The 26,387-nt window shown below is 37.2% G+C and overlaps 1 protein-coding gene across 6 annotated transcripts in view; it reads left to right on the top strand.

Moving 5' to 3' along the window:
• Positions 1 to 26,387, top strand: part of LOC149318670 (insulin-degrading enzyme) — a 90,017-nt gene that overhangs the window by 50,076 nt on the left and 13,554 nt on the right. For all 6 annotated transcript variants that reach the window (XM_089510249.1, XM_089510246.1, XM_089510245.1 and 3 more), the window contains 9 exons: positions 2,444 to 2,546; positions 3,181 to 3,303; positions 5,136 to 5,218; positions 8,724 to 8,868; positions 11,957 to 12,067; positions 12,801 to 12,921; positions 15,622 to 15,713; positions 24,783 to 24,894; positions 25,722 to 25,889. In XM_089510249.1, coding sequence (XP_089366375.1) covers positions 2,444 to 2,546; positions 3,181 to 3,303; positions 5,136 to 5,218; positions 8,724 to 8,868; positions 11,957 to 12,067; positions 12,801 to 12,921; positions 15,622 to 15,713; positions 24,783 to 24,894; positions 25,722 to 25,889 — 1,058 coding nt within the window. The remainder of the gene's footprint in view (positions 1 to 2,443; positions 2,547 to 3,180; positions 3,304 to 5,135; positions 5,219 to 8,723; positions 8,869 to 11,956; positions 12,068 to 12,800; positions 12,922 to 15,621; positions 15,714 to 24,782; positions 24,895 to 25,721; positions 25,890 to 26,387) is intronic.

The following is a 26,387-nucleotide window of genomic DNA, read 5'->3' as shown; positions in this document are numbered from 1 at the left end:
TTACCATTATGTGAATATTATATTAATCTTGATCACTAATAAAAATGGCCTCTCTGTTGCAAGCAGACAACAGTGTTTTGCTCTCTGCAACAAGGTAATTATACAAATCACAGGACACAGAAGAGAGTAGAATACTGCACTGGTGAGAGTGAGGCAATTGAGGATTATTGCAACTGTTGAAATGGGCATTCTCACTCAACATCTAGTTCAAGGTCGTCTGACTGGGGAGAACAAACTATTATAGGTACAAACCATGATGAATCACATCTTCTATGGTAACTCTCTTATCTCAACACAATGAACAATGGGTTTACACATATGGACATGATGCTTACCTATAACTGTAGTTCTTTGAATAGTCATCCATAAACCCACACATATGGATCAATCTGCACCTGCACAGACATTCTCTGAATCTTCTACAGCATGTGTTTTAGAGCAGTTCTGCTCCCACACCCTGCAGCTTTATGCTGCCCCTTCCTACTCTTTACCAGACAGTCTATTCCAAACAGTTCCAAGTTTGCTGCAATGAAATAAATGCTATGAGATAAGGGCAGGACATGAATAGGGCGAAATGGTGGGTTGTATGAATTTACAGATGATTACTTGAAGAACAAGAGTTACAAGCATGTAAGCAACTTCTTCTTTTTCATGATGTTCAATTCACACTTAGGAGATTAAAAGCCTGACTCACCATGGAGGAGGGGTGTCATGCCAACAGCGAAGTGAGCACTGCTCTTCCAAATGCTATGTCAACTCAAGGTTTTGCATATAGCTTATGTACCAGCATTTTCATTGATATATGTATGCTTCAGGGAGAATAGAGAACAAGCACAGACTCTTGGAAGCCATAGTGGTGTGCTTTATTCCCCCAGCTAGGAAACATTACACAACAGAATATTGTTTCCTGCATTTATTTTAGAATTAGCATCATCATCATTAATGTTTGTTTATATAGCACCATAAATTTGCATGACACTTTACAGGTCTCATCAAAACAGCATATCACCTGCCAATGGCAAACAATCTAAAAGTCATAGAACATAAACTATACAAATGAAATAAATAAAAATATTGGTATAGGAATTATACCAGTGTTTAGTTCTGACAATGTCCAGCAGAAGGACTAATTGAGCAGAAAATTACAGAAATTCTTGCCCTCTTATACTTTGTAGATATATTGGCTTCCTTAGTTTTCAAATGTTATGTACCAAGGCTTCTGAAATCAGTTAGTAAAAAATAATAGGGGTTATGGTCACTACTGTTAAGTCACTTCATTAACTTTTTAAAATCCTTTTCTATTGAAACTGTTCCCATGTACATCTCGAAGCCTTGGGTTTGGAGGTTAATATGGCATAATTAATGGCATCTAGATTTCTAGCTAATTCAAGAAATAATGACATTAGAAATAAGACAGTGAAAGAAATAGGCCTGTAGAAACTTTGGTTCTCTGTTTTGCGTAGCATTTGATCTACAGCTAGCTAGAAGCCAGAACCGGAACTTGATGTATTCTGTCAGGGATGGGGAATCTGCACACTTAAAATTCATCCAAGCCTCAGGCATTTCCCCAAACTACCTCCTTCCTTGCTATTTGGTTGGGTACTGCTATTGGAAGATCATTCAGACACTGTTCTGCAGTAGTCCTCAACAGTTACTGCCTTCTTTACTTGTTCTGCACCAGTGCATCTCAAGCTATCTGATGTGGCAAACTGGACATTGTTTTTTCCTAGTGATTGTTAGCATATTTCTGTTATATTATTACTATATTTGCATAGTTTCCTGGAACTTCACCGTAGACCATCACTGTTCCACAGGCCACCTCTTTCAGTAGCACTGCTCTGGAGGTCATATCCCCCAGTAGTTCTGTTTTTTGTTTTTTAGGAATCCTCCTTCTCATTCCCTCTGTTAGGGATAGTTATAGTGTTGTTTCTGTTAATCAGTAGGTCCCACTTCGAGTAGACAGAGCAGCAGGAGATTAATAGTGCTTTAACACTGTCTTCTTGAGAATTACAATATTTTTTATTTTATTTATAGAATTTATTATTAAGAACATACAATTAACTATTTATTTCAGATTGACTTTTTTCCTGTGGATCTTTGACCTTAATGGGAAAGAATTCCCTGTGTTAAGTTCGGTAAATTTTTTCCTTGATAGTTTTGCAAATTGAATGTATTTGTTCATAAGTTGCAAACAAATTTTAAGTTTATCAGAGTCCTTTAACACAGTTCTTTTAACAAGAATAATTGTTGGCTGACTTGGATTTTTCATTGGTAAGAGTATTAAAAGGAGTGTGCAGATGTAGAATAGGAGTGCCAAAAATTGCACTGTCAATAAAAAGCGTCTTTATTAATATTATTATAACAACCATGCAAGATGGTTTTTTTGTTGTTGTTTTCTAGAAGAAAACCCTGGTTACTTACTATGTTTTAATTTTATTTCTAGGGTTGCAATAGTCTCTAAGGCTTTTGAAGGAAAAACTGATAGAACAGAACAATGGTATGGAACCCAGTACAAGCAAGAAGCAATTTCTGATGAAGTCGTTAAGGTGTGTTAAGAAAATTGGTAGTATCTAATTCTTGAAACCAGTCCTGGATACAAACCCTTTTTTTAGTGCTGCTAAGAAAGTTTTTATTATCTGTAAGAACAGTTATTACTAATTGTTACTTGGGCCATTACATTGTAACAGTGGAAATTATTCCAACAAGAGATATCAAAAATATTGCATATTCTACTGAAATGTGGAATTATTAATAGTTTTTTTATGGTGGGTTGATCATATTAAATAAAAGTCTGAAACTCTATACTAAATATTTATTCATTAAAATTTCTTTTCTTTAAAATATGAGATTATCTAATGATGGCTATTAAAAATGATTCCATTTTCTTAAAAACTGAACTCTCAGTAATAGTCACAACAAATTGAAAGGAAGCTTGTATTCCTGTGCAGGTAATTAGAAATTACACTACAGTATTGAACATGAAATTTAAAGCTGGGTCGATTCTTGAAAATCATTGTCTTCCCATTCTATTCACAAGGGTCTTATTCATGGAGGCTTACTTTTTCAATATATTGAGAATGGTAGTGATATCTATGGCAAGGTAGAACTAAGGTTATTGGTTTTTAATATGCACACTAGGTGATAGCAAAAACATCATTCTTGTTTACATTTTATACTCAGAAATGGCAAAATGCTGACCTTAATGGGAAATTCAAGCTCCCAATGAAGAATGAATTTATTCCTACTAACTTTGAAATAGTACCTTTAGAGAAGGATGCACCACAGTACCCTACCCTTATTAAGGTAAGTTTTTCCCCCCTATACATGCTGAATATCCCTTATCCGGAATTCCAAAATACCAAAATTGTTCACATGGCTGACTGAGATAGTGAAGAACTATTTTTTTACAAAATAGACAGTTGCTGAATCCATTACAGGTTGAGTATCCTTCATCCGAAATTCTAAAATGCTTCAAAATCCAAAATTGTCCATATGGGTGGCTGAGATTGTGACACTTTTGCTTACTGATGGTTTATTGTGCACAAACTTTGTTTCATGCACAAAATTATTAAAATATTATGTATAACCTTCAGGCTATATGTATAAGGTATAGACAAAACATAAATGAATTTCATGTTTAGACTTGGGTCCCATCTCCAAGATACCTAATTATGTATATGCAGTATTCCAAAACCCCAAAAATCCAGAATTAAAAACACCTCTGGTCCCATGTATTTCAAGTAAGGGAGACTCAATTTGTATCAAATAGAAATGTTTAGAAAATGGTGTCTGGTAAGTTATTTTAAAATTAGTTAGTTACAGTTCTCTAATCTTGATTGCTAGTTGCTCTTATAGTTGAGGGTTTTAACAATGATAGGTTATGTTTCCATTTCACACAGGTAACTTAAATAGATACTTTAAGTCACTATTCTAAAAATCCCGTCTGATTGCTATAAGTGATTGTGTCCTACAACCTCTACTCTCAATGCCTCAACATCTATAACAGAGCAAAAGACAATAATAGCATGGGCAAGCATTTTCACCATGTGATGTTCCATTTGCTGAGGCAACATTCCCATAAGTATAAAAGCAACTAAACATTAAAGGTACATCACAAAAGCAGTGGAATTATCCCTCACAGGATTCTGATATCTTTATACATGATTAATAAGCTATAAGATATTACTTTTGAGTAATAAAATTTGTGGGTATTTTTTTTCTGATGTTCTTATGAAAGATTAAGCTTATTTGTTCAAAAACCAAGCTTGTATATTCAAAAACCATCCTTTTATAATACAACTTGAACAGTATTTTAAGGTTATATGGTATAAGTGAATATCATCTGTTTAGCTGTGGTTTAAAAGATATTTTTCTCCGATATATAGTTTGCAGTTTACTGTATTCAGATATATAAGTAGCAGTGAAGCCAATGCTTAAATTGCAGAGGTTGAATATGAACTCCCATAGATACAACATTGCACCTCAAAATGAAGCAAAACCAAACTATTCCAGATTTGGGCATGGATTGTATTAGGGTTCTTCCATCACTAGCAGTGTTGCCAGCTAGCCTTCCCTCTTCTTAAGCTTAGCTATGATTCAAGGGCCATATGTTTTGCCCCTAAGTGCCTTTTTTATGTAGATATGATTAAATCACTTAGATGAGTCTACTAATATACAAATTTGGCACCCTCAGTTTATGATCTACTTGCATTGTTGTTGATGCTCTAAGAGTTGAGCCATGGAGTTATGTTAATTGCTTTGTTACTACACTCTTCCACAGCTGCGTATATGGTGGCTGTATTTCATGGGGGGGGGGGGCACTTCTAATGAAACAATACCATAGGACCCAGAAACTTGTTCGCAGACATGAATGTGAGCACATGTCCTCACATATTGCTGCCATGAAGAGACATTAGACATGAGTAGTTCCATGCATCCCTATTATGTCTACATCCATTCCTCAGGTCTGTGCACTTGAGTTGTGGAAATGCAAAATGGGACTCTGATGAGCCTTGTGGTATTCCTGTTTTGCATAGGTGTTGCATCTCTGATATTCAGAAGAATATAATACAAGTTAAAATGATTTCAAAAAGACAGTTTTTAAATGTAGAAACATATGTTGTTTTTAAATGCAGGACACCGCTATGAGCAAACTGTGGTTCAAGCAAGATGATAAATTTTTCTTACCCAAAGCTTGCCTCAACTTTGAATTTTTCAGGTATGCGAGCATTAGCTTTACAATTTATCATACTAAGTAGAGCATATCTTTGTAATAACATGATTGTCAGTCCATCCAATTCTTTCCTCGGCATTATGGTGAACAGTGAGCTGTTTTTGTGTACTGTTTTCTCCAGATTGGAAAATGCAGTTGAAGAGCTGCTTTTGTGTGGAAGACAGGATTCATATCTTCTCCAAATCAAATGTATCTCTAATATTTCCAAGATAGAATTTTTCAGCACATGAACCGTGGAGTAGACAGCTAAGGATAAATAAGCATAAACATGCTTCCATACATTAATAACTGTAGCTGAATGTCTTGGATTTTTTTTTTCATGCTCAGCATTTAAGCTGGAGTTCTGACAGTCAACTTCTTTTTTATAGTTTTTTGTGGGTTTTTCGGGCTATGTGGCCATGTTCCAGAAAAGTTTCTCCCTGACGTTTTGCCAGCATCTGTGGCTGGCATCTTCAGAGAATTCTTTTTTGTTACTATTTGGGATTTTTCTGATTATGGATGGCATTACCTTTCCGTTTGTTTAATGGACTTCAACTTTGTGATCCAACTGACAGGGGAAACAGATGGTCAAAAGGAGCGAGCTTCCTGGCGGACTGGGGGCACACTCCCAATTCTCTGGGAATCTTGCACAGCTGACCACACATGTGGCAGATCCACAATGTTTTGGCAGTGCAGCATTTACACATGCTGCGCCAAAGAAATGCCACAGCGGCAGCAAAGACTCCCATTCCCCAGTACAAAAAGGAGTGACTGTCTGTATGTGGTTGCCGCAGCCCCAACCTAGCGAGCAAAGAGGCAGTCAGAAGCTGCTCCTTCAGGGCCATATGTTTTGCCCCTAAGTACCTTTTTATGTAGATGTGATTAGATCACTTAGATGAGTCTACTAATATACAAATTTGGCACCCTCAGTTTATGATCTACTTGCATTGTTGTTGATGCTCTAAGAGTTGAGCCATGGAGTTATGTTAATCACTTTGTTACTATACTTTTCCTTAGCTGCTTAAAAGTTATTGTATATGGTGGCTGTATTTAATGGGGGAAGAGCACTTCTTAAAAAACAAGGTACTTAATAGGTGGAATGTGGGGCTGCTCTGTTTATTAAAAGCTGACAATTACCTCTTTTGGTTGGTTTATTTCTCATTTTTGGTAGAGAATAGTTTTTAGAGACATGAGGTATTAGATAATTCTCATTTCTTTACTATTCATGCAGTTTGCTTATGTATTCACATCATAGTCTATGGATTATTTAGCAACCATCTGTTCCCCATGGTTTTGCTAGGCAAATAGGCAGGGCACAACTTTGACTGGGAGGCAGGAAAAGAATTACATAGGGTGCATAGTGGGTATTTGGATCTAGCAATTACTAGCACATGGTTGCAGGGCCCCAAGAGGCAATTATATATTCAGTCTGCTGAGCTGCTTCCAGTTTTCTTCAGGTCCCGGGTTACAGCTGCTGAAGTATCAGTCTAAAATTAGACTGTACCATCATTTCCATGGTTTGTTCTTTTAGCATATCCTGTTTTGCATTTGCAAGGTGGAATTTCTGCCTGGCCTGGACACATATAACCTGTATGCAGGAGACAGCTGGGACAATAAAAAATCATAGAGCTGGAAGAAGCCACAAGGACCATCCAGTCCAGCCTCTTGCCTTGCAGGAATATACAATAAAAGCACTGCAAATCAGTATAAGCTGTTACTGCAGGACGGCAGTCTTTTATATAGAACCCTAATATTCACCTGTGTCATGACAATGCTAGGTATATATTTGTACACTATGTTTATATATTATATTAATATGTAGCATGTAATATATTAGTATTACATTTATACAAGCTAGCATTGTCATAGCATACATGAGATGCATACTTCTCTTGACAGAGTAACTGAATGGAGTGCTAGTGACAGCTTGTACATGGTCTATAGAGTCCATGTGGACAAGAATAATTTCTTTCTAGAAAAAGTATTCTGCATTGTCTTTTTTCTTCATCAGTAAAATTAATACAGAACTGTATGGGGAGAAATTTGATTTAAACAGGCATGACATGGATTCTGAGATCAAGACAGATTAAGCCAATAGGTGAGATACCAAAAAGCAGCACCAGAGGGCTGTGTTGCAGAGTACAAAAGCATTGTGGTCATTCCACATTAGACTGTGTGAGTTTAGTTTTGATTTATCTAGAAGCCCACATGAATTTCAGTGTAATCTGTGCATTCCCATTCAGAAGCAAAATCGAAAGTGTTTAGTGGTGCTTCTTCCCTGGTAAATGCATTTAGGATTACTGATATAGATAGCATATTCAAGTGAATCTGTCTCCAGAAGAAGTCTCTGCAAGACTTGTCAACAACAACAACAAAAAAGCTCTATGTCATTGCAGTTTTAGGCATAAGATAATACCATGGTAAGATGTAAATGGAAAAATACTGCAGCATTGTTCTATGAGTAGTAAACATACACTGAGGCTAAAAGCCTCCATGCACCTTCTTATGAGTAAGCTCTTTTGTGCACCATGAGACTTATGTCTGGTTAAAAATGCATAGGATCACTGTGCAGATCTGAATTACTGGTGTTATAGCCTGTTTCATGTGACTTGTAGAGTATTCTGATTTTCCTTTTAAAAACTGGGGGAAAATTATAATTTTTATTAGACATTGATTCAGTTTCTCTTTCAAACATCATTATATCTCACTTGTTTTTTATATTTGATTTTATGATAAAGACATACTTCAGTAAGGATTTTGTATGAACAGTTTATTTTTGTGCCAATTACAGGTTTGTATTTTTGTAACTGCTGCATATCTATGTACGTATCTGTAGAAGATTTTAGATCATGCTGTACACAAATTGTTTCTGATCTTAATCGGGTTAGTCTAGCATTAAGCAGTATTGTGGAAACATGACTTGAGTCTTTGAGTTGTCTTTGCCTTTTATACGTCTGTGCAGACTTCTGTACCTCCTTGGGATCTACAAAATTTTATCAGCCAAACATGAAACTTGGTTTGATATTTCTGTGCTTAATCTAAAGATGACAACTGGATAGTAAAACTAAACCCCCAGGTGTAATATTTTTCTTTTTCTATGAAACTAGCAGATGTGTTCAGTGTGATTTCATCTTGATACAGATTAACTTCTTTGTGAAGCTGTCTTATATGGACTAGCCATTGAAATTTAAATTAGTACTTTGTGGTGGATTTTAGTTCCCTTACAAAATGATTGTTTTGTATTATATTCTTTTTCTAAATTCTCTATACGAAACTCAAAATGTAGTGGGCAAAAAGGCATTTCTGTTAATGTAGTTGGTCAAAATGTTAAATGGGTATGTTTTTAGCTCTCTGTTCCCATTTAGTGTGTGTTTGTGTTTGTTTCAATATTGTCACAACTGGAACCACCAAAATGATTTTCTTAATTGTATCCTTGAGACCTAGTGTGGAGGATCTAACAGAAGTGGAAAGTAATTGTATCAGATATTTTACTTTCAACATTTTCTTCCAGCCCATTTGCTTACGTGGATCCCTTACATTGTAACATGGCCTATTTGTACCTTGAGCTACTCAAAGACTCCCTCAACGAGTATGCATATGCAGCAGAACTAGCTGGCTTGAACTATGATCTCCAAAATACCATCTATGGGATGTATGTAAGTACCCAGATTAAGGAGACTCCTTAAAAGCCTTAAATTTACATCCATGAATCAAAAAGCTACAGCAAAACTTGATTTGCTGAAGCGTATTTAAAATCGCCTTCCCAACTGAAAATCTTTTTTCTTCCCTTTTCAACCTTGGTTTCTGACTATACTTTCTCATAGTTTGAGTTTTCACTTAAATCTTTTCGCAAGTCTTCAACACTTCCATTCACATTCAGGACTTTTGGCTTCATTTTACATCATTTGCCAGATTAGTTGTAAATTTTTTTCACCTAAAACTAAATTAAATTGTGCTCCTAATTGGAGCTAAGATCTCTGCTCTTCCAGTTATTAAATCAGAACTTCCAATGAAGAAACAAATTCTTTACTATGATTTCATTTTTTCATTTCCAAGAATATTGGTTATGAGGCTGCATATACATACTCTTCAGTCATGTTTCTTCACCCCTTACCATGTCGCTGCTTGGAAGTATCAAAGCATCCTTTTTTTTCTTTTTGTTAGTCGCTACCTTTATGCTGACCCTCTCCATTGCAACATGACATACCTGTTAATCAGGTTATTGAAGGATGATTTAAAAGAGTATACATATGCAGCACGCCTTTCAGGTTTGGTCTATGCCATTGCATCAGGAATGAATGCAATACTTGTAAGTAAGCTGGGGGGAAACCAGGAAGGAATGAGATGGCTTGAGAGTTAAATGCCGTTTGGAAAAATGTTGGCTTCTTCCTTTCTAAGCAAAATGGCTACTTGTTCTGTGTTTCCTTGCATTTTTGTTGTAACAGGTAGGAAAACCCATGTATAATATTAAACTATTTATTGAATGGTTTGAACGTGATTGGCATGTGTTTTTTGTGAATTTTTTTGTAGTGTGCTGTGTAACATTGTAACTAATTTGCATGGTTAGTTATTTCTATAGAAACATTGCAAGACTAATGGTTTTAAAATAATCATGGAATTTTCTAAGTTATTGGTGATTTGAATTGTGAATTTGATAAATGAAACCATGCATTCACCAGAATGTTCTGTGACAATAAAGACTAATTGGTCTGTAGGAGCATGCGTATTTGTAAACCTAAATTAGTTCACCCCCCCAATATACACTTTACTAAACTGTTTTACTGACTATGAGAAAATTGCATGTTAGAGTCAAATAAATTTGAGTCCGCTTTTTCTGCAGTAGAAAAAAAATAGATTTTTCATACATTACTTCTTTCTTAGATTTTCTTGATCATATATAAAATATGAGATCTGTTCAAGACTTTTAAGAGGATATACCTCTCATCTCATAGAACATTCCTTGATGATGTTGTTTAGGCTGACCTGGAATTTTCTATACTAAAACTGACTGAAAATACAAACACAGTTTTTAATATTAAAGAGGTTACTAGATTTTTTGTTTGTTACTATTTAAATTTATATTCTGCCTTTCTTCCACTGTGTAACTCAAGTTGATGTATGTACTGTTCCCAGAGAGCCTCTCATTGAATCACTGACCCAGATCTACTTAGGTTAAAAAGACTGCTGCATCATATCTCTTCAGTCTGTAGCCTGGGATGTAGACAACATAATTTAAAACCAAGTCTAATTTCTTTGATCATCTACCATAGTCATTACCATTTTCTATCAATCATAAAATACTTCAGACATCTATCCTATTCATTACCCAGAGATTGTGATTCTGTTCTGTTAAAATAATGTTTATATAATTTTGGGGCGAAACAGACCACCCTTGTGCCGCTGTCTGAGCGGCTTCAGAGCACAGCAGTTTGGTGCCGCATGCTCTGAAGTCGCCTGGAAGCCAGCTTCATGGCATCTGGTTGCCCACACATGGACCGGCTTCCAGGCAATGCAGCATTTAGATGCCCCACACCACAGGAGCACTGTAAAGCTGTGGCAGGGTGGGAAAACCCATTTTTGGGGGTTTTTTTGCCAGCACAAAAAGGAGCAGCAATTTGCTGCTTATTTTTTGCACCGGCAAAAAGGCGGATTGGGGCCATGGCATGTGGTTGCTGCAACCCCAATCTGACTTTCTCATGGGAGGTCTGCTTTACCCCATAGTGACTTTATTATGGGATGATACAACTTTCAGGTATACTATATAATTTCTGCACCACAGGATGTCATGGGATAAGCAGCATTTTCTAAAAGAAGTGCACACTGATGCAAATGAACATTCAGGGTGAGAAAGAGAGAATGATATGATAAAGCAGGGTTAATGGAATATTAAAGTGGTATGCATTTCAAAGAAGCAGTACTTCAGTATGAGTGCATACATGTGATGATTAATCCAGTTATGCAATAACTTTAGAAAGCTATCATCTCAATGTCTTAAATTTTTTTACTATCCTACTTTTCTTAATAAGAGTATTGTAAACTCTGTTGCTTTAGAAATTATGGAATGGAGGTATTTTCTTCTATTTTTGAACTAGATTTTGAAATCTTAGGATACCTTTATTCTTTTTGAAATAATACTACATTGCTTTTGGGAGGTTATCACACTGTTTTTCCTATTTTAAATTCAGAAAATTCAAATGAGGATTTACCTTATCTTGTATGATGAACAGTGCTTTCTTTGCTTTGCACTGTACAATAATATATTTGCTCTGTGCTGTAGTATCACTTCCACAGTGTTTATTTTTGGTACAAGTTTATTCCTGAGAGTTAGTAAAATACTAGTGAAACTCTGCAGAAATGCAATGCAACTGATGGAAAACATTAAGAATTCCATTAAAGCAAGGCAAAACATTTCCTGTTGTTAGGAGATTGCTATTTACTGTAGTAATAGCAGTAGTTGTTGTTGTTGTTGTTTGCCTTCAAATAATTTTTGGTTTAATGGCAACCCCAAGGCAAATCTATCATGAGTTTTTCTTGGCAAGATTTGCCATGGCCTTTCTCTGAAACAATCTGACTTGCCTAAGACGACCTGGTGGGTTTGAATCCAGGTCTGTAGAATTGTAATCCAACGCTCAAACCTCTATGCCATCCTGGCTCTTAGCGATTTACAGCACTAATGGAAATCTCCATTTTACTTTAAAAGAAGGTTCCAAGTACATAAACAACTTACTTATTCTCTCCCTATAGCTTTCTGTAAAAGGTTACAATGACAAGCAGCATATCCTGCTGAAGAAGATTATTGAGAAAATGGCCACCTTTGAGATTGATGAAAAAAGATTTGAAATTATCAAGGAAGCGGTAAGCCATCTAGAAGTTTACTTTGATACTAAACTCTAAACAGGAAACATGCCACCCTATTAAAATTTCAAAAAGCACCATACAGGACCTACCAATGATACTTTTGTTGTGAGACAGACACCCACCCACCCCGCCAAAGAAAACACCAGTTCATTCAGTGAGACCTGTATCTGAGTAGACAAGCAGTTTCAAGTTCTTGTTATTTTTTATATATCTGTATGTTGGCTTCCCTCCGAAGGCTTTTGCTTACCCCATAAATCTGCTCTGAGGAGCTTTTTTTAATGGCTAAGAAATCTTCTGTGAATGGAAAGAAATCTGTACCCTAAATATCCCCTGTGTTGGCAGCAGCTTTTTTAACTGAAGCTCTGAGCTTCTGAAATCATCTGTTCAGCTTTTGCAGATGTATTCTTTTCCTAGTCCTTAACCACATTTCAGAGATTGGGAACAGGCTGCGAGTTCACACACTCACTCCCTGTTCCTCCATCCACATTGCTTTTGTTTTTGCTAGCATTAACTACAGGTGTGTACTATATTGCCACTAGTGTTAATATGGCATGTTGAGTACTGACTGTGCTAACTAGTTTCAGATAAGAGGGAACCCTGGTTGCCTACCTGAATATCTTTTGGCTGTTTTTATTTATTTTGAATATAAAATTTGAGAACTTGAGGTAATTCAATTCTTTTCCAAACTTCATTGTTAACTATTATGTGATTTTTATTGTAATTTTGGTAGTATATGAGATCACTTAACAACTTTCGAGCTGAACAGCCACACCAGCATGCCATGTATTACCTCCGGCTATTAATGACAGAAGTTGCCTGGACCAAAGATGAATTAAAAGAAGCTTTAGATGGTAAGCTTTTCCTGAATTTAAGCATCTTTGCTGACTAATGTTTTAAAAGGGCTAGAAAACCTTCTGCCTCAAACCATAGAGGATTGCTGGCTGTTAGTGTAGCAATATTGAACTGATGGTCCAATTTGTTATAGTGTAACTTGTGAAGTTTCTAGTCTAATGCTTCATCTCTCAACTCAATTTAGAAGTGTTCTAGTTTATTTCTTTTCAGTCATGAGTAGATGCTGGCATAGTGTTCCCATTTCATGGACAGTTTGAAGCTTTTCAGTAATTGACTTGCTGATGGTTGGAAAAACTGCCAGAAATTTTCTTCTCTGTCCTAGGGCTTTAGCCTCCAGATTTAGATTCTTGGTAATACTTAATGATGATCAAAACCCCATTTGGTTCAAGGGGAAGATTAAAATAACAGAATATTAAACATTTAAAATAAGTTGCTGAATAAATTTAGTGAATTCATCAAAATAAGATACCTAGTTGAAATCTAAAATATACATGTAAAAATAGTTTATTCCCAGAAGTTTAAGTTACATCAGCAGAAGCTAGGCTATCCAAAATTCTATGCTTTCAAAAACATACTGAGATGTAAACTTTGATTAAAGCCTTGTTCACATGTTTGCCTGAACAAGCATAGCTAGAACTTAGGCAGGGATATATTTGACTTACAAGTCTTGCTCCTAGTGTTCCTAAGCACCCAGACATAAGTTAGACTGTTCTGCATTTCCGCTCAGCCATCTTAATAACTACATTCAGCTGTGGTTACTGGGTTGTCTTCAACCCCCCCCCCCCCCCGCGCAAAAGTCTAAATCATTTGTGGGTGCTTGGGTAAGTAGGGTGAGGGCACCTTTGTCCCTGACCTACAAATCTAAGAGAAAGAAATTTCCTAATTTTGAAGCTGCCACATTCCAAGATCAGTTTTCCATCAGCTGTGCTAATGGAGTGTGTCTCTGCATGAATATGTGGAATCCCTACTGTCCTGCTTACACCACTGTCTTTCCTATCCAACAGGGTGCCCCAACACTCTGTGTAGCACTTTCATAAGGCTGGAGGGCTATTGTAGGGCAGGATAAGGAGATAGTATTATAAATTAGTTTTCCAATATTAATGAATAGTCTCGTTGTACATACTCTTTTTCTGATCCCAAAAGATCAGAAATGTGAGTAAATATCAAGGCGTGAGTAAATATCAAATAATCGAACAGATGAGTTAAATTGTTAATTGTTTGAATAAGCCATAATTCCCATTTTTGTTTCACTATCTTTAACACAGTTGATATTTTGAGGATGAAACTAGTGCTAATGGATTGACCTTAGAATGAGAATGTGTGTGTATGTGTGTTACTCCATCTGTTTTTTTTTTACCTATTAATTTCCAGAATTGAAAATATATTTGTCACTAAACTCTTTTTCTCCTCTGATACCAGAACCCTCGCATATGCATAGGCACATGTGCACGCACACACACATATACGGGTGGGGCATACTAATCTTATTGTATTCTACCAAAGAGGATTTGGGAAGGGAAACATTGGTCTGAAAAGTAGAGAAGTAGATGTTTTATCTCCACCTACTCTTTTTGTTCTCATTTGGGTTGTATTTGTGTTACTCTGAGAGCCAGTGTAGTGATTTGGACATTGGACTATGACTCTGGAGACCAGGGTTTGAATCCCAACTCGATCATGGAAACCCACTAGGTGATCTTGGGGCATGTCATACTCTCTCATCTTCAAAGGAAGGCAAAAGCAAACCTCCTCTGAAAACATCTTGCCAAGAAAACCTTGTGATAGATTCATCTTAAGATATCTCCATAAGTTGGAAACAACTTGAAGGCACACACAACAACAGTGTTGCTCTATTTGGAAATCTATTTCTTGTAGTCAGAAAGATACAGACATGGTACAAGCTCTGTGTATGTCAGGGTACAGTAGTTTATAACAAGAGACTTGAGAAATGTTTTCCCAGTGTCTAGTAATGATTGTCTCTCAGTGCCAGATGTAGGCTACAAAGCCTGGTGAATTAGACCAAATTTATGCCTGATTCTGTATTTGGTTTGCAAAGGTGGCCATACAATTGCTTCTGGATTAGAAGGCACATCTCATTGAAAGAAGTGCAGTGCAGATAATGACTACAGTGAAAGAGAGGTTACCAGTGAATCCTTAGATGTGACTGGACATAAAGATGGTAGCCTTAGCTAATGCACATAAACACACCACACAGACAATTTAATTTCAAAATGACAACTAGCCTTTAAGTCTGCCATTAGAAATAATTGCTGTCAACATGATTGACCTTCCTTCCAAGAAAAAGATAAAAACCCCATGTTCTTTCTGTAGTTAACAGCTTAAGCTTTATCTTCAGCCACCACTTGAATGACTGTTACTATTTTTGAAAGTGGATGTGTCTTTAGTTTGCTTGTAGCACAAAGTAGTCTTTCCTTTGCTTTCTTTTCCTTTTTTCCCTGTATTGGAATCTGGGTCAAACGACATATGAATTCTAAGCAAGGCAAATTGTGCAGTGAGCACAGCAATTTAGATCTGGATACTTTCCCAAATATGAGTATTTGTGAAGGAAAAAACACCCACTGCCTTTTGGTGGTGATTTTTTTCTTTCTTCTTCTTAAGAAATGTGTTTCATCTTAAAATAATGTACTTTTTTTCCAAATAGAAAACATGATTGATTTTAAATGTCAAAATATCTGTTGTAGATGTCACTCTTCCCCGCCTCAAGGCCTTTATTTCTCAGCTGTTGTCACGGTTACACATTGAAGCACTCCTCCATGGCAATATAACAAAACAGGTTAGTTTTGATGTGTTTTTCAGCTGAAACAGATTTATAATATTATGTGAACTTAGAATCAAGTATTTGAGTTTCTGTATAGGCTGGGTTGTTTTTAAAATCTTCATATGTTTACTATCAGTGGGTTTTATTGAAGGTTTCCTTATATATTTCTTCCTACTCTATTGATCTGTTAATATCTATTTCTAGAAATATGTGTAAAATATTATATGGAAAGCCCATACAGGAAGAATAGAATGCCATTTGTGTGAACTATAATCACCACAAGTTATATGTGTCCAAACTGGACATAACTATTGTTTTCTGTTGCATGTGTTAGGGGTGCTTGAAATGTTCCATTGCATTTTAGGTTTTTGGTTATGTCATATTACCCTTTTGCCTTGGCTATGCCAAAATACAAAACCCACTTATTAATAAATACCCATTAAACATAGCAGGACTTCAGACATGAATTTGGAAAATGGACTGATGAGGGTAGTGGTTTCATTTTCCTAAATTCCCCAGCCAGCATGGCCAGTGTCAGAAGAAGAAATTTTCCACATTCTGTCTTTAACTAAGCATATTTTGGGTTGTGATGTGAAGCCATTTGTATTTCATAGCATCATACGCCCAAAACACACTGAAGATATAATCCAATTTGAGACTGCTTTAACTGCCCTGGCTCAGTGCTAGGGAGTCCTGGGAACTGTAGTTTATTGTGGCACCCGAGCTCTATGACAGAAGCTAAATGTTACACCAAACTACATTCCCAGAATTCCCTAGCATTGAGCAAGGACAGTTAAAGTGGCCTCAAACTGGATTATTTCCACAGTGTAGTTTGGACCATAGAATCATAGAGTTGGAAGCGGCCTCATGAGCCATCAAGTCTAGCCCCCTGCTTGATGCAGAATCTCCAGCTAATGCATCCCCAGCAGGTAGCTGTCCAGCCTGTTTTTGATGACATCTAAAGTAGGAACCGTCCATCACCACTCTAGGCAATTGGTTCCATTGCCAAATCACTCTTACTGCCAAGAAGTTCCTTCTAATGTTTGGTTGAAATCTATTCTCTTGTAACTTTACTATTAGAATTGGCCCTACCCTCTAGGGCAACAGTGAACAGGCCTGCCACCTCCTCCCTAGGACAACCCTTTAGATATTTAAAGAATGTAAGCCTGTCACTTTGCAATTTTCTCTTTTCCCAGCTGAACATGCCCAGCTACTTCAACCTTTCCTATTATGTTTTGTTCTCCAAACCTCTTTATCCTCATTGCCCTTCTTTGAACCTGCTCGAACCCAGAACTGAAACCAATACTCTAAATGAGGCCTGACCAGCACAGAATTTAGTGGGACTGTTACTTCCCTTGACTTGGAAATTATGCTTCTATTAATGCAAGTTAAAATAGTGTTCATCTTCTTTGTTGCAGCATCACACTGCTAGCTCATGTTCAATTTATGATCAACAATAATCCCAAGGTCCTTTTTGCATGTAGTACTGGTGAGCCATGTATCCCCCCCCCCCTTCCTATGCACATGCATTTGGTTTTTGAGGCATAAACATAGAATTTTGAATTTGTGTCTATTGAATTTCATTTTATTAATTTCTGCCCAATATTCTAGTTTTGAATCTTCCAATGTGTTAGCCAACCCTCCCAGTTTTCTGTCATCATCAAACTTGATAAGGATTCATTTCACCCCTCATCTAAGTCATTGATAGTAATGTTGAAGATTAGTGGCCCTAGGATAGAATCCTGAGGTACTCTTCTTGAGACCTCCTTCGAGCTTGAAGTGCAGCCACTCTGAGCACAATTTTCCAATCAGTTATGAATCCATCTGACAGTGTTGCCATCTATTCCACATGCAAGAGTTTGCTAATCAAAATATTATGGAGGACCTTATCAAATGATTTGCTGAAATCCAGATGAATGGCATTGACAGCATTTTACATCATTTACTATAGTGACCTGATCAAAAAGTTATATGAGATAGTTTGGTAGGGTTTGTTCTTGATAAATCCATGCTGGTTCCTATTGATCTTTGTTATCAAGATACTTGCTGACAGACTCTTATTTAATCCATTCTAATATTTTTCCTGGTATTGAGGTCAAGCTGACTGGTTTGTAGCTTCTTGGACCTTTTTTGGAGGGTGCTTTTTTGAAGAGAGGGACAAAGTTTGACTTTCTCTAGTCCTTTCACACCTCACCTGTTCTCCAAGATTTGTCAGAAATTATGTCAAGTGGTTCAGCAAGTTATTTTAGTACTTTGGGGTGTAGTTCACCTGGTCTTGCAGATTTGAACTCTTTTGGGTTAGCTAGGTGACTCCTAACTCCCTGTTAATCTTGATTTGCAATCCAGCTCCCTTGCCAAGATCTCTGCTGCTGCATGCAAGCACACAGTTCTCTCTTTGAGGGAAAACTGAAACAAAATATGTATTGAGTAGTTCTGCCATTTCATTGTGATCTGTTAACATTTCACCATCTTTATTAAACAGCAGCTCCACTGTCTATTTGGTCATTTTCTTGCTTCAAATATATCTGAAAAAAACCATTTTGTTGCTCCTTGTTTGTCTAACCAATCTCAGCTCATTCTGAGCTTTTAACATTCCTTATACCATTCCTGCAAGCTTGGCTACAAGCTGTACTCTTCCTTGGTGATTTGCCCTTCCTTTCCACTTTCCCACCTTCCCACTTTTTCCCACTTTCTTCTTAACAATGGCTTTTTCAAACATTCAGATGTTTCAGATGTTTTATATTTTTCTTCTTCCATGGGATTGTTTGTGATTGTGCTGGGTGTCTTTTTCCTTTAGCATGTCTAGCCATGGTATTCCACCCAGTTATTCCCTGAACTTGTTAAGATCAGTTTTCTTGAAATCCAGAGTCTGTGTTTGGCTATACTCTTCTTTGCCCACAATTGTGAAATATAACATTTTATCGTCACTTCTCCCTAAAGTACCAGCTAGTTTGATTCCAGTGATCAGCTCTTACCTATTGGTTAGGATCATTTCATGATGTAATATCCATTTTCTCACCTTAAAAAAAATAAGTCTATAAAAATAATGCATGCCAGATCCATCCACTTAAGTTCTCAAACTAATAGTATATAATTTGAACAGAGAACAAGAATTCAGAATAGTTAAGAATGAAGCCAGTGTCAAATTTAAATGGTAGTGTATGAACTTGAAATAACAGACTTGGGATTTTGCTTTTTATAGTGCATGATGATTTGCTGGTAATAAGTATGTTACAGCATTCTGAGAGATTTGAATATTAGGTTGGCAAGGGCATTTTATTGCAGCACAGATAAGCATAATATAGATAATATTATAGAATTAGTTTGCTTCCCTACCAAACTAAAGTGAAGTTAGCCCTATATGTTAGCTCAAAGTATGACAGGACTGTACTGAGTATTTCTGTTTCAGGTTAGACACCAGATATAAGGGAAGGGGGAAGACAGTAGCAAAGCAAAGCATGTAGGAAAACCTACAAAAGATATTAGAGTTGTGTTTCTGAAATTAAGAGTTCGGTGCACCGACAGTGAACCTACAAGTTCAGCTAGTTTCTTCTGAGCACCCCAAAGTAAGGGAGACCACCACATTCCATCCAATTACTTATCAATGGATAAGTAATTTGATGGAAGGCTGCTTCTGAAAGTTTTCCAAAGTGAGGAATCAAGGACAAGTAAAAACAGCTTGACTTTTGCAAGTTAACAGAGAAAAACTAATTATGGCTTTCTTGGATGAACTTAGATTACTGGTGCACCTGATGGATGAATTCATGATCACACAGCTTTCTGTTTCAGGCAGGCCAAAAACATTGCACAGGTTTAAAAACAACCTCAATTTCAACTCTCTGAATATTTTCTTAAAGAAAGAGAAGCAAGACAAAATAGTAGCATACTTTATAAAGGAAGATCAATGGTAATAAAATCAAAGGAAAAACAGTAGTGCTGCTAGTTATTACTGCCATAGGTGTTGGACTACACAGATTCAGTCACATTTCTTAGTGAGACAAGGAATATGCACTGGAAGAAAATTGTGCCTTTCTTAGGCTGTACTTTCTTTCAGATCCTTTTGGTGGTCTCCCTTACAGCTTATGAACCTTGTAGCTCTAGGGCAGTGAAAAGTATGTTAATATTTGTAACTTGGGCCTGTTACAGACTGCCAAAATAAAGCTGCTTCGGGTCTCTTTGGAGGTATGCTGTTTAAATGATGCATGCATCCTAAGAATCCAGAAGCTGCACCAAAGCTGCACTCCAGTGCTTAGAAATGGAGTGTGGCTTTGGCGCGACCTCTGGACTCTTAGGACCCATGCATCATTTAAATAGCATACCTCCAAAGAGACCCAAAGCAGCTTTATTTTGGCAGTCTGTAACAGGCCTTAGTACATTTATTTGAACAGGATTGCTTATATTACCACATAGAACAAGAACTGGAAGCATGTTCTTGCAACAGTGCTAAAAAGCACAATTCTAGAATAGAGCAGTTGAAATCAATGGGATAAATAAGTCATGACTACCTTAAGTCCCAGGGATTTCCGTGGGTCTGCATAAAGTATGATGAAGTCTGGATCCAATCCTGTCAACCAGGGGGAAAACAGGGACTGTCTTTTTGTGAAGTTCTAAGAGTACAACTGGAAAAATTTTGGTTTTCTTAATTCGCCAGCACATTTTGAATTAGATCACATGATGCAGGTCAGTCCAAGTTAGTCCCTGTTTGAAGTTACACATCGGAGTGCAACCACCCTTTCAGAAGCCTTTAGGGTTTTGACAGTGCACCAAGGCACTTGCTTTCTGTGATGGTGGGATTGCATGCTCCTGTGAGGCAAGAGGCTATGCCACTGGTAACACTGCTGATAGGGTCTCCCACATCAGACAGGGTTTTGCTGAGGAGCCAGGCTAAATGTGCCAGATATCAACTGGGCAGCACTAGTAGTAGGAGTTGATCATTTGCTACCGTGCACTCATGGAGGATCTCTCATAAACACTGGCAGTGGCACCAAAGCTAACACTTGTTAGTACTGTGAAGAAAGAGGCACCAGTAAACCTCTCTTTGAATATCTTTTACCATGAAAATGCTATGATGAAACAATCCAAAATGAAACGAGAGAGTGCTAGAAGATGAGACTACCAGGTTCCCCAAGTTGGATGGCACAACGAGCAGAGGACAACTATGAGTGCACGGTTGCTAATGATGCAGCTGGACTAAAGGCAAATTATACTCATTTGTTGACATGCTCAGAGGTGAAAGAAAATTCCAAAGCTGCCCAACACATATTACAGGAACATGGATTGTGAGAAAAATGAATGAGGGAAGGAAGCTACAGATTATAAAACAAGAAGTGTATAAATATTGCAGTCCTTGGGGTGAGTGACCTAAAATGGGCAAGAATGGGACATTTGAGTCAGATAATTACACAATGTTTTACTCAGGAAATGCAAATATAAAAAGAAATGAAGAGGTATTAATAGTGAGAAGAAATGTAGCAAAAACAGTCAAGGGATATAATACAAAGTCTGACTGACTGATATCAATAAAACTTAAGGAAATCTTTGCAATATAGCCATAATCCACGTTTATGCCCTAACTATAGATGCAGAAGAGGAAGAAATTGAAAAGTTTTGTTTTGGGTTCAGGAGGAAATTGATCACAATTGATGTTGATAATCAAAGGCAATTGGAATGCAAAAGTAGAAAACAGAGCAGAACCAAACATAGGAGATGAAGGCTTTCATGGCCAGCATCCATGGCATTTTACACATAGCCTACATAGCCCGAAAAACCCACCCACCCACCCCAAAAAAAACACATAGGAGAATTTGGCCTAGGATCAAGAAATGATGCAGGAAAACAACTGATTGGCTGAGGCCAACAGTTTGTTCATCACATACACATTCACCTGGTTGCCAGTATCAAAATAAAATAGACTACATAATTGGAAGCAAAAGATGGAGAACCTTCATTCTTTCTGCAAAAAGAAGACAAGGAACAGAATGTGGCACAGACCATGATGTGCTATTATCAGAAATTCGCAGAAAGCTAAAGAAGAACAGAAGTTCAAAGTAAAGCTAAATAAGAATAGTAAATCAAGCATCATGCCAAAATACAAGTTGACAAACATCTGTAGGCTATATTTCAGAGGAAGGAACTCGCAAAATCACCTCTGAGTATTCCTTGCCTAAGAAAACCTTATGAAATTCATGGGGACACCATAGATCAACAGGCGAAGGCACATACACATACACACAACCAGTACTCAGGGTAAGACTCCACTTTCAGGACAGAATATGGAGAAACAGAATGGTTTCCAATTGACAAAGGGGTCAGACAAGGCTGAATTTTATCACCTTATCTGTTTAACTTGCATGCTGACTATATCATATGTAAAACTGGATTAGACTCTGAGAAAGAAAGTGTGAAAATTGGAGAAAGGAACATCAATAATTTAAGATATGCAGATGATACCATGTTACTAGCAGAAAATAGCAAAGACTTGGAATAATTACTGAAGAAAAGGTAGAAAGTGCAAAGGCAGGTTTATAGTTTAACATTAAGAAAATAAAAACAATGACCACAGATTATTTACATAACTTTAAAGTAGACAATGAAGACACTGAGAGTCACAAAGATTTTTCATTCTTGGGGTTGCCAGATGTCAAACTCAACAGGAGTTAACAGAGTCTGCTTTTAAAAGCTTTAATTCTTTCTGGATTGAAGTATTTAATTTTGACTCCAATCTAATGTTTTTGTTTTCAGTCAGTAAAAACAGTTCACTAAACAATCAATATACATCCCCATCCACAAAAAAAGGAGACACAAAAGATTGCAGCAACTATAGAACCATAGCACTAATATCCCATGCAAGCAAAATTATGCTCAGAATTCTATAACATAGACTCCAACCATACAATGGAGAGAAAAATCCCAGAGGTCCAAGTGGGGTTCAGGAAAGGAAGAGGCACTAGAGAACACATTGCAAACATACGATGGATAATGGAGTGAAGCAGGGAGTTCCACAAGAAAATCAGCATGTGCTTTATAGGCTACAGCAAAGCCTTTAACAGCATAGATCATGAAAGGCTATGGGACACCCTTAAACATATGGGAGTGCCAACACATCTGATAGTCTTGATGAGGAATCTGTACTCAGGACAAGAGGCTACTGTCAGAACAGAACATGGAGAAACAGAATGGTTCCCAGTTGTCAAAGGAGTCAGATAAGCCTGCATATTATCACCCTAACTGTTCAACTTATATACAGTGTGCCAGTGTTATATGTGTGCATGGCTTACGCGGCTTCCAATATACGCTGGAAGCCTGCACTGGAAGAAGCCTTGGCGCGCCAGGAAGAAGTAATAGGGCAAGTGCCCATGGCGCGTGCCCCACAGAGCGCCGCATGCACTAGCCCCATTCTAATGTGGCTTGAGCATACGAGTTTTTCGCTTATGTGGGAAGGAGTTCCAGAACAGATCCCCCATGCAAGGGAAAGGCACACTGCACAAAACATATTGTAAGAAAAGCAGGCTTGGACACAGAAGAAGGAGGAGTGAAAATATGAGGAAGGAATATCAACAATCTGAGATACGCAGATGACATCATAATACTAGCAGAAAACCTCAGAGACCTGGAACAACTACTAAGAAAGATCAAGGAAGAAAGTGCAAAGGCAGACCTATTGTTGAACATAAAGAAAACAAAAATAATTACCACAGAGAACCTACACAAATGTGAATTAGACAATGAAGAAATAGAAATAGTAAAAGAATTATAGAAATGGAGACTGCAGCCAGGAAATCAGAAGAAGATTAAGAATGGGAAAGACAGCTATTAAGGAACTAGAGAACAATTTAAAATGCAAGGATATACAACTGAGCACAAAAGTTAGAATCGTACAAGTCATTGTATTCCCTATTGCCATATATGGATCTGGGAGTTGGACAGTTGAGAAGGAAGATAGGGCGAAAATCAACTCATTTGAAATGTGGTGCTGAAGAAGAGAGCTAAGGATTCCATGGACAGACAAAAAGACTAACAAGTGAGCCCTGGAGCAGATCAAGCCACAAATCTCCTTAGAAGCCAAGATGACAAAACTGAGGTTGTCGTACTTTGGACACATCATGAGAAGGCATGAATGATTGGAAAAAACGGTAATGCTAGGAAAGGTAGAAGGAAGTAGAAAGAGAGGAAGACCGCATGCCAGATGGATGGACTCTATTAAAGAGATAATGAGCATGGGTTTGCAGGAGTTGAGTAGAGCAGTGGAGGACAGAGGATCTTTGAGATGTCTCATCAGCAGGGTCGCCATGGGTCAAGATGGACTTGAGGGCAGTTAACAACAAACAACAACTATTAATTAAGACATTTTGTAAAAAAAAATTATTCATTCTTCTAAGGGTCTTTTCATTTTCCTTAATTTCTACTTTCTTTAATTCACTTAGATATCTAGTCCATAAAGTAAGAAGAATTGCTGTACAGATTATTTTAAACATTGAGATACAAAAGGCATTATGCTGTTTGTCCAGTTGCTTTACATCATCCATGAGGTGAAGAAACAACTCTTCCATAGCTATAGGTTCAGGCAGACCATGGATGTAGAGTGTAATGTTTTCAAGCAGAAAATGAGTCAGCTTAGTGGAAGCATTTGGTTCTGCTACCTTCCCAGACCTGTGCACAGAAGATACCAAAGAAAGAGCAGAATAGTGTACCATGATACAGAGCCTTTGAACTGGAAGTGGCTTGGGAAATTTCCAGTAAATGAAGAGGGCGAGATCTAAAAGACATTTCAGCCTCAAGATATTTACAAAAGTGAGAAGATTAAGAAGGCTGGATTCCTCCCCCTCCCCCCAATCTTTTTTCTTTAAGCATTTAAAATATAATACAAGCATACATAGATAATTCTGTTTTTCAATTCTGAATGTTCCATAGTGGCCACATACATACTCAACTTTTAAAAAAATATTTGCATTTGATCTATTGCAACTAATCATCTCCTTTTCATTCCTAATTTTTCCATTTCCTCAGTGCTGTTATAATTCTATGCTTTACCAAATGGAAAATTATTATCATGAGTAAAATCTGCAATGAATTTCTTTTCTTCAGGCTGCGCTAGGAATAATGCAGATGGTTGAAGATACCCTCATTCAGCATGCTCACACAAAGCCTCTGCTTCCCAGTCAGCTTGTACGATACAGAGAAGTGCAGCTGCCTGACAGTAAGTTGTCCTTCTAGATGTAAACCATAAAATGGTTCATTTAAAACTAAGATTTGCGATGCATAAAAACTGAAAAAAATCTGGGGACAAATATCCTTTCTATCATCTCTAATTTGTTTTTGGAAACTGACACTGCAGAATCTTTCAGAATCAATGCCAGTGTGATTTGTTTGCAGAAATAAACCACTCCTGTTTGTAGCATTTGGTGGGGGGGGGGGGGAAACCCTGGCTCGTTGAATACAATGTAGAATAATTATGCAAATGAAATGTTCAATTCTCACTATTTGACTTTCAAATATATATCCAGAATTTATTCACAGCTATGAGTTATGCAGTGTGGAATAATAAAACTGATAGAAACATTTCGAGTTGCAGATTGATAGATCGCTAATATACACACTGAAAGTGTTGTTTATCAAAACCCTCTTTTGCATTGTTTTGAGATATTTATGTATTTGATCAACGTTATTGTTGAATGTCAAAGTCCTTTGCTTATGGAAACAACTGATTGCTAGAAATATATTGTCTGTCTTTGGCCCTCATCCATGTCTTGGATATATGTAGTGCTCTGTACCAATATAGAGCCCATCCAACTGTTTTGAGTTAAAAACTCTGACCATCTGACATAACACTGACCTTGCTGTTTGGGGCTTCTTGGAGTTGAAGTACAAAACATCTGGAGAACTAAAGGCTGAGAACCACGGCAGCAAACTACTCTGCAGCAAAGGATATGTGACATCTTCAGATCACATTTTGTTTGTATTAAGGGCTCAGTCCTTTGACTGTCTTTCAGAATGACCTTTTGTATATCTTCTATGTTTTTGTAGGAGGTTGGTTCGTCTATCAACAGAGGAATGAAGTTCATAATAATTGCGGTATAGAAATATATTATCAAACAGATATGCAAAGCACCTCAGAGAATATGTTTTTGGAACTTTTCTGTCAGATTATCTCAGAGCCTTGCTTCAATACCCTGCGCACTAAGGAGCAGTTAGGTGAGCTTTTGGTTCCTTCTCTCTCTCTCTCTGTAGATCAGTATATAACCTGAAATTGTCAGTGATGGTGGACTTTTTGTTTCTGCTTTTTACAAAGAATTCTACTCATAGTTTTAACCCAATGCTCTGGTTAAGGGCAACTAACCAATGATGAGATGCAATGAGTGTGCCTAATTATTTACTGCAATTCAGCATTGTTGTTTTGATTACTTTGATACTTCATAGCCGTGCTGCATCCACACTGCAGAAATAATCCAGTTTGACACCACTTTAACTGCCATGGCTCAATACTATGGAATTCTGGGAATTGTAACTACAAAATCCAATTCCCAGAATTCCATAGCATTGAGCCATGGCAGTTAAAGTGGTGTCAAACCGGATTATTTCTGCAGTGTGGATAGACTCTAAGTAATTTGGCCACACATTTTATATAATGTTTTGAATACAGTACTTAATTATAAAGTTGAGCTTGAATGCACTGTTTTTCTCACAAAATTA

Source organism: Sceloporus occidentalis, unplaced genomic scaffold (assembly GCF_023333645.1).
Source record: "Sceloporus occidentalis isolate IW3139 unplaced genomic scaffold, rSceOcc1.0.p SCAF_2, whole genome shotgun sequence".
Classification (NCBI taxonomy): Eukaryota; Metazoa; Chordata; class Lepidosauria; order Squamata; family Phrynosomatidae; genus Sceloporus; species Sceloporus occidentalis.
This window is presented reverse-complemented; position numbering and strand designations above follow the sequence as displayed.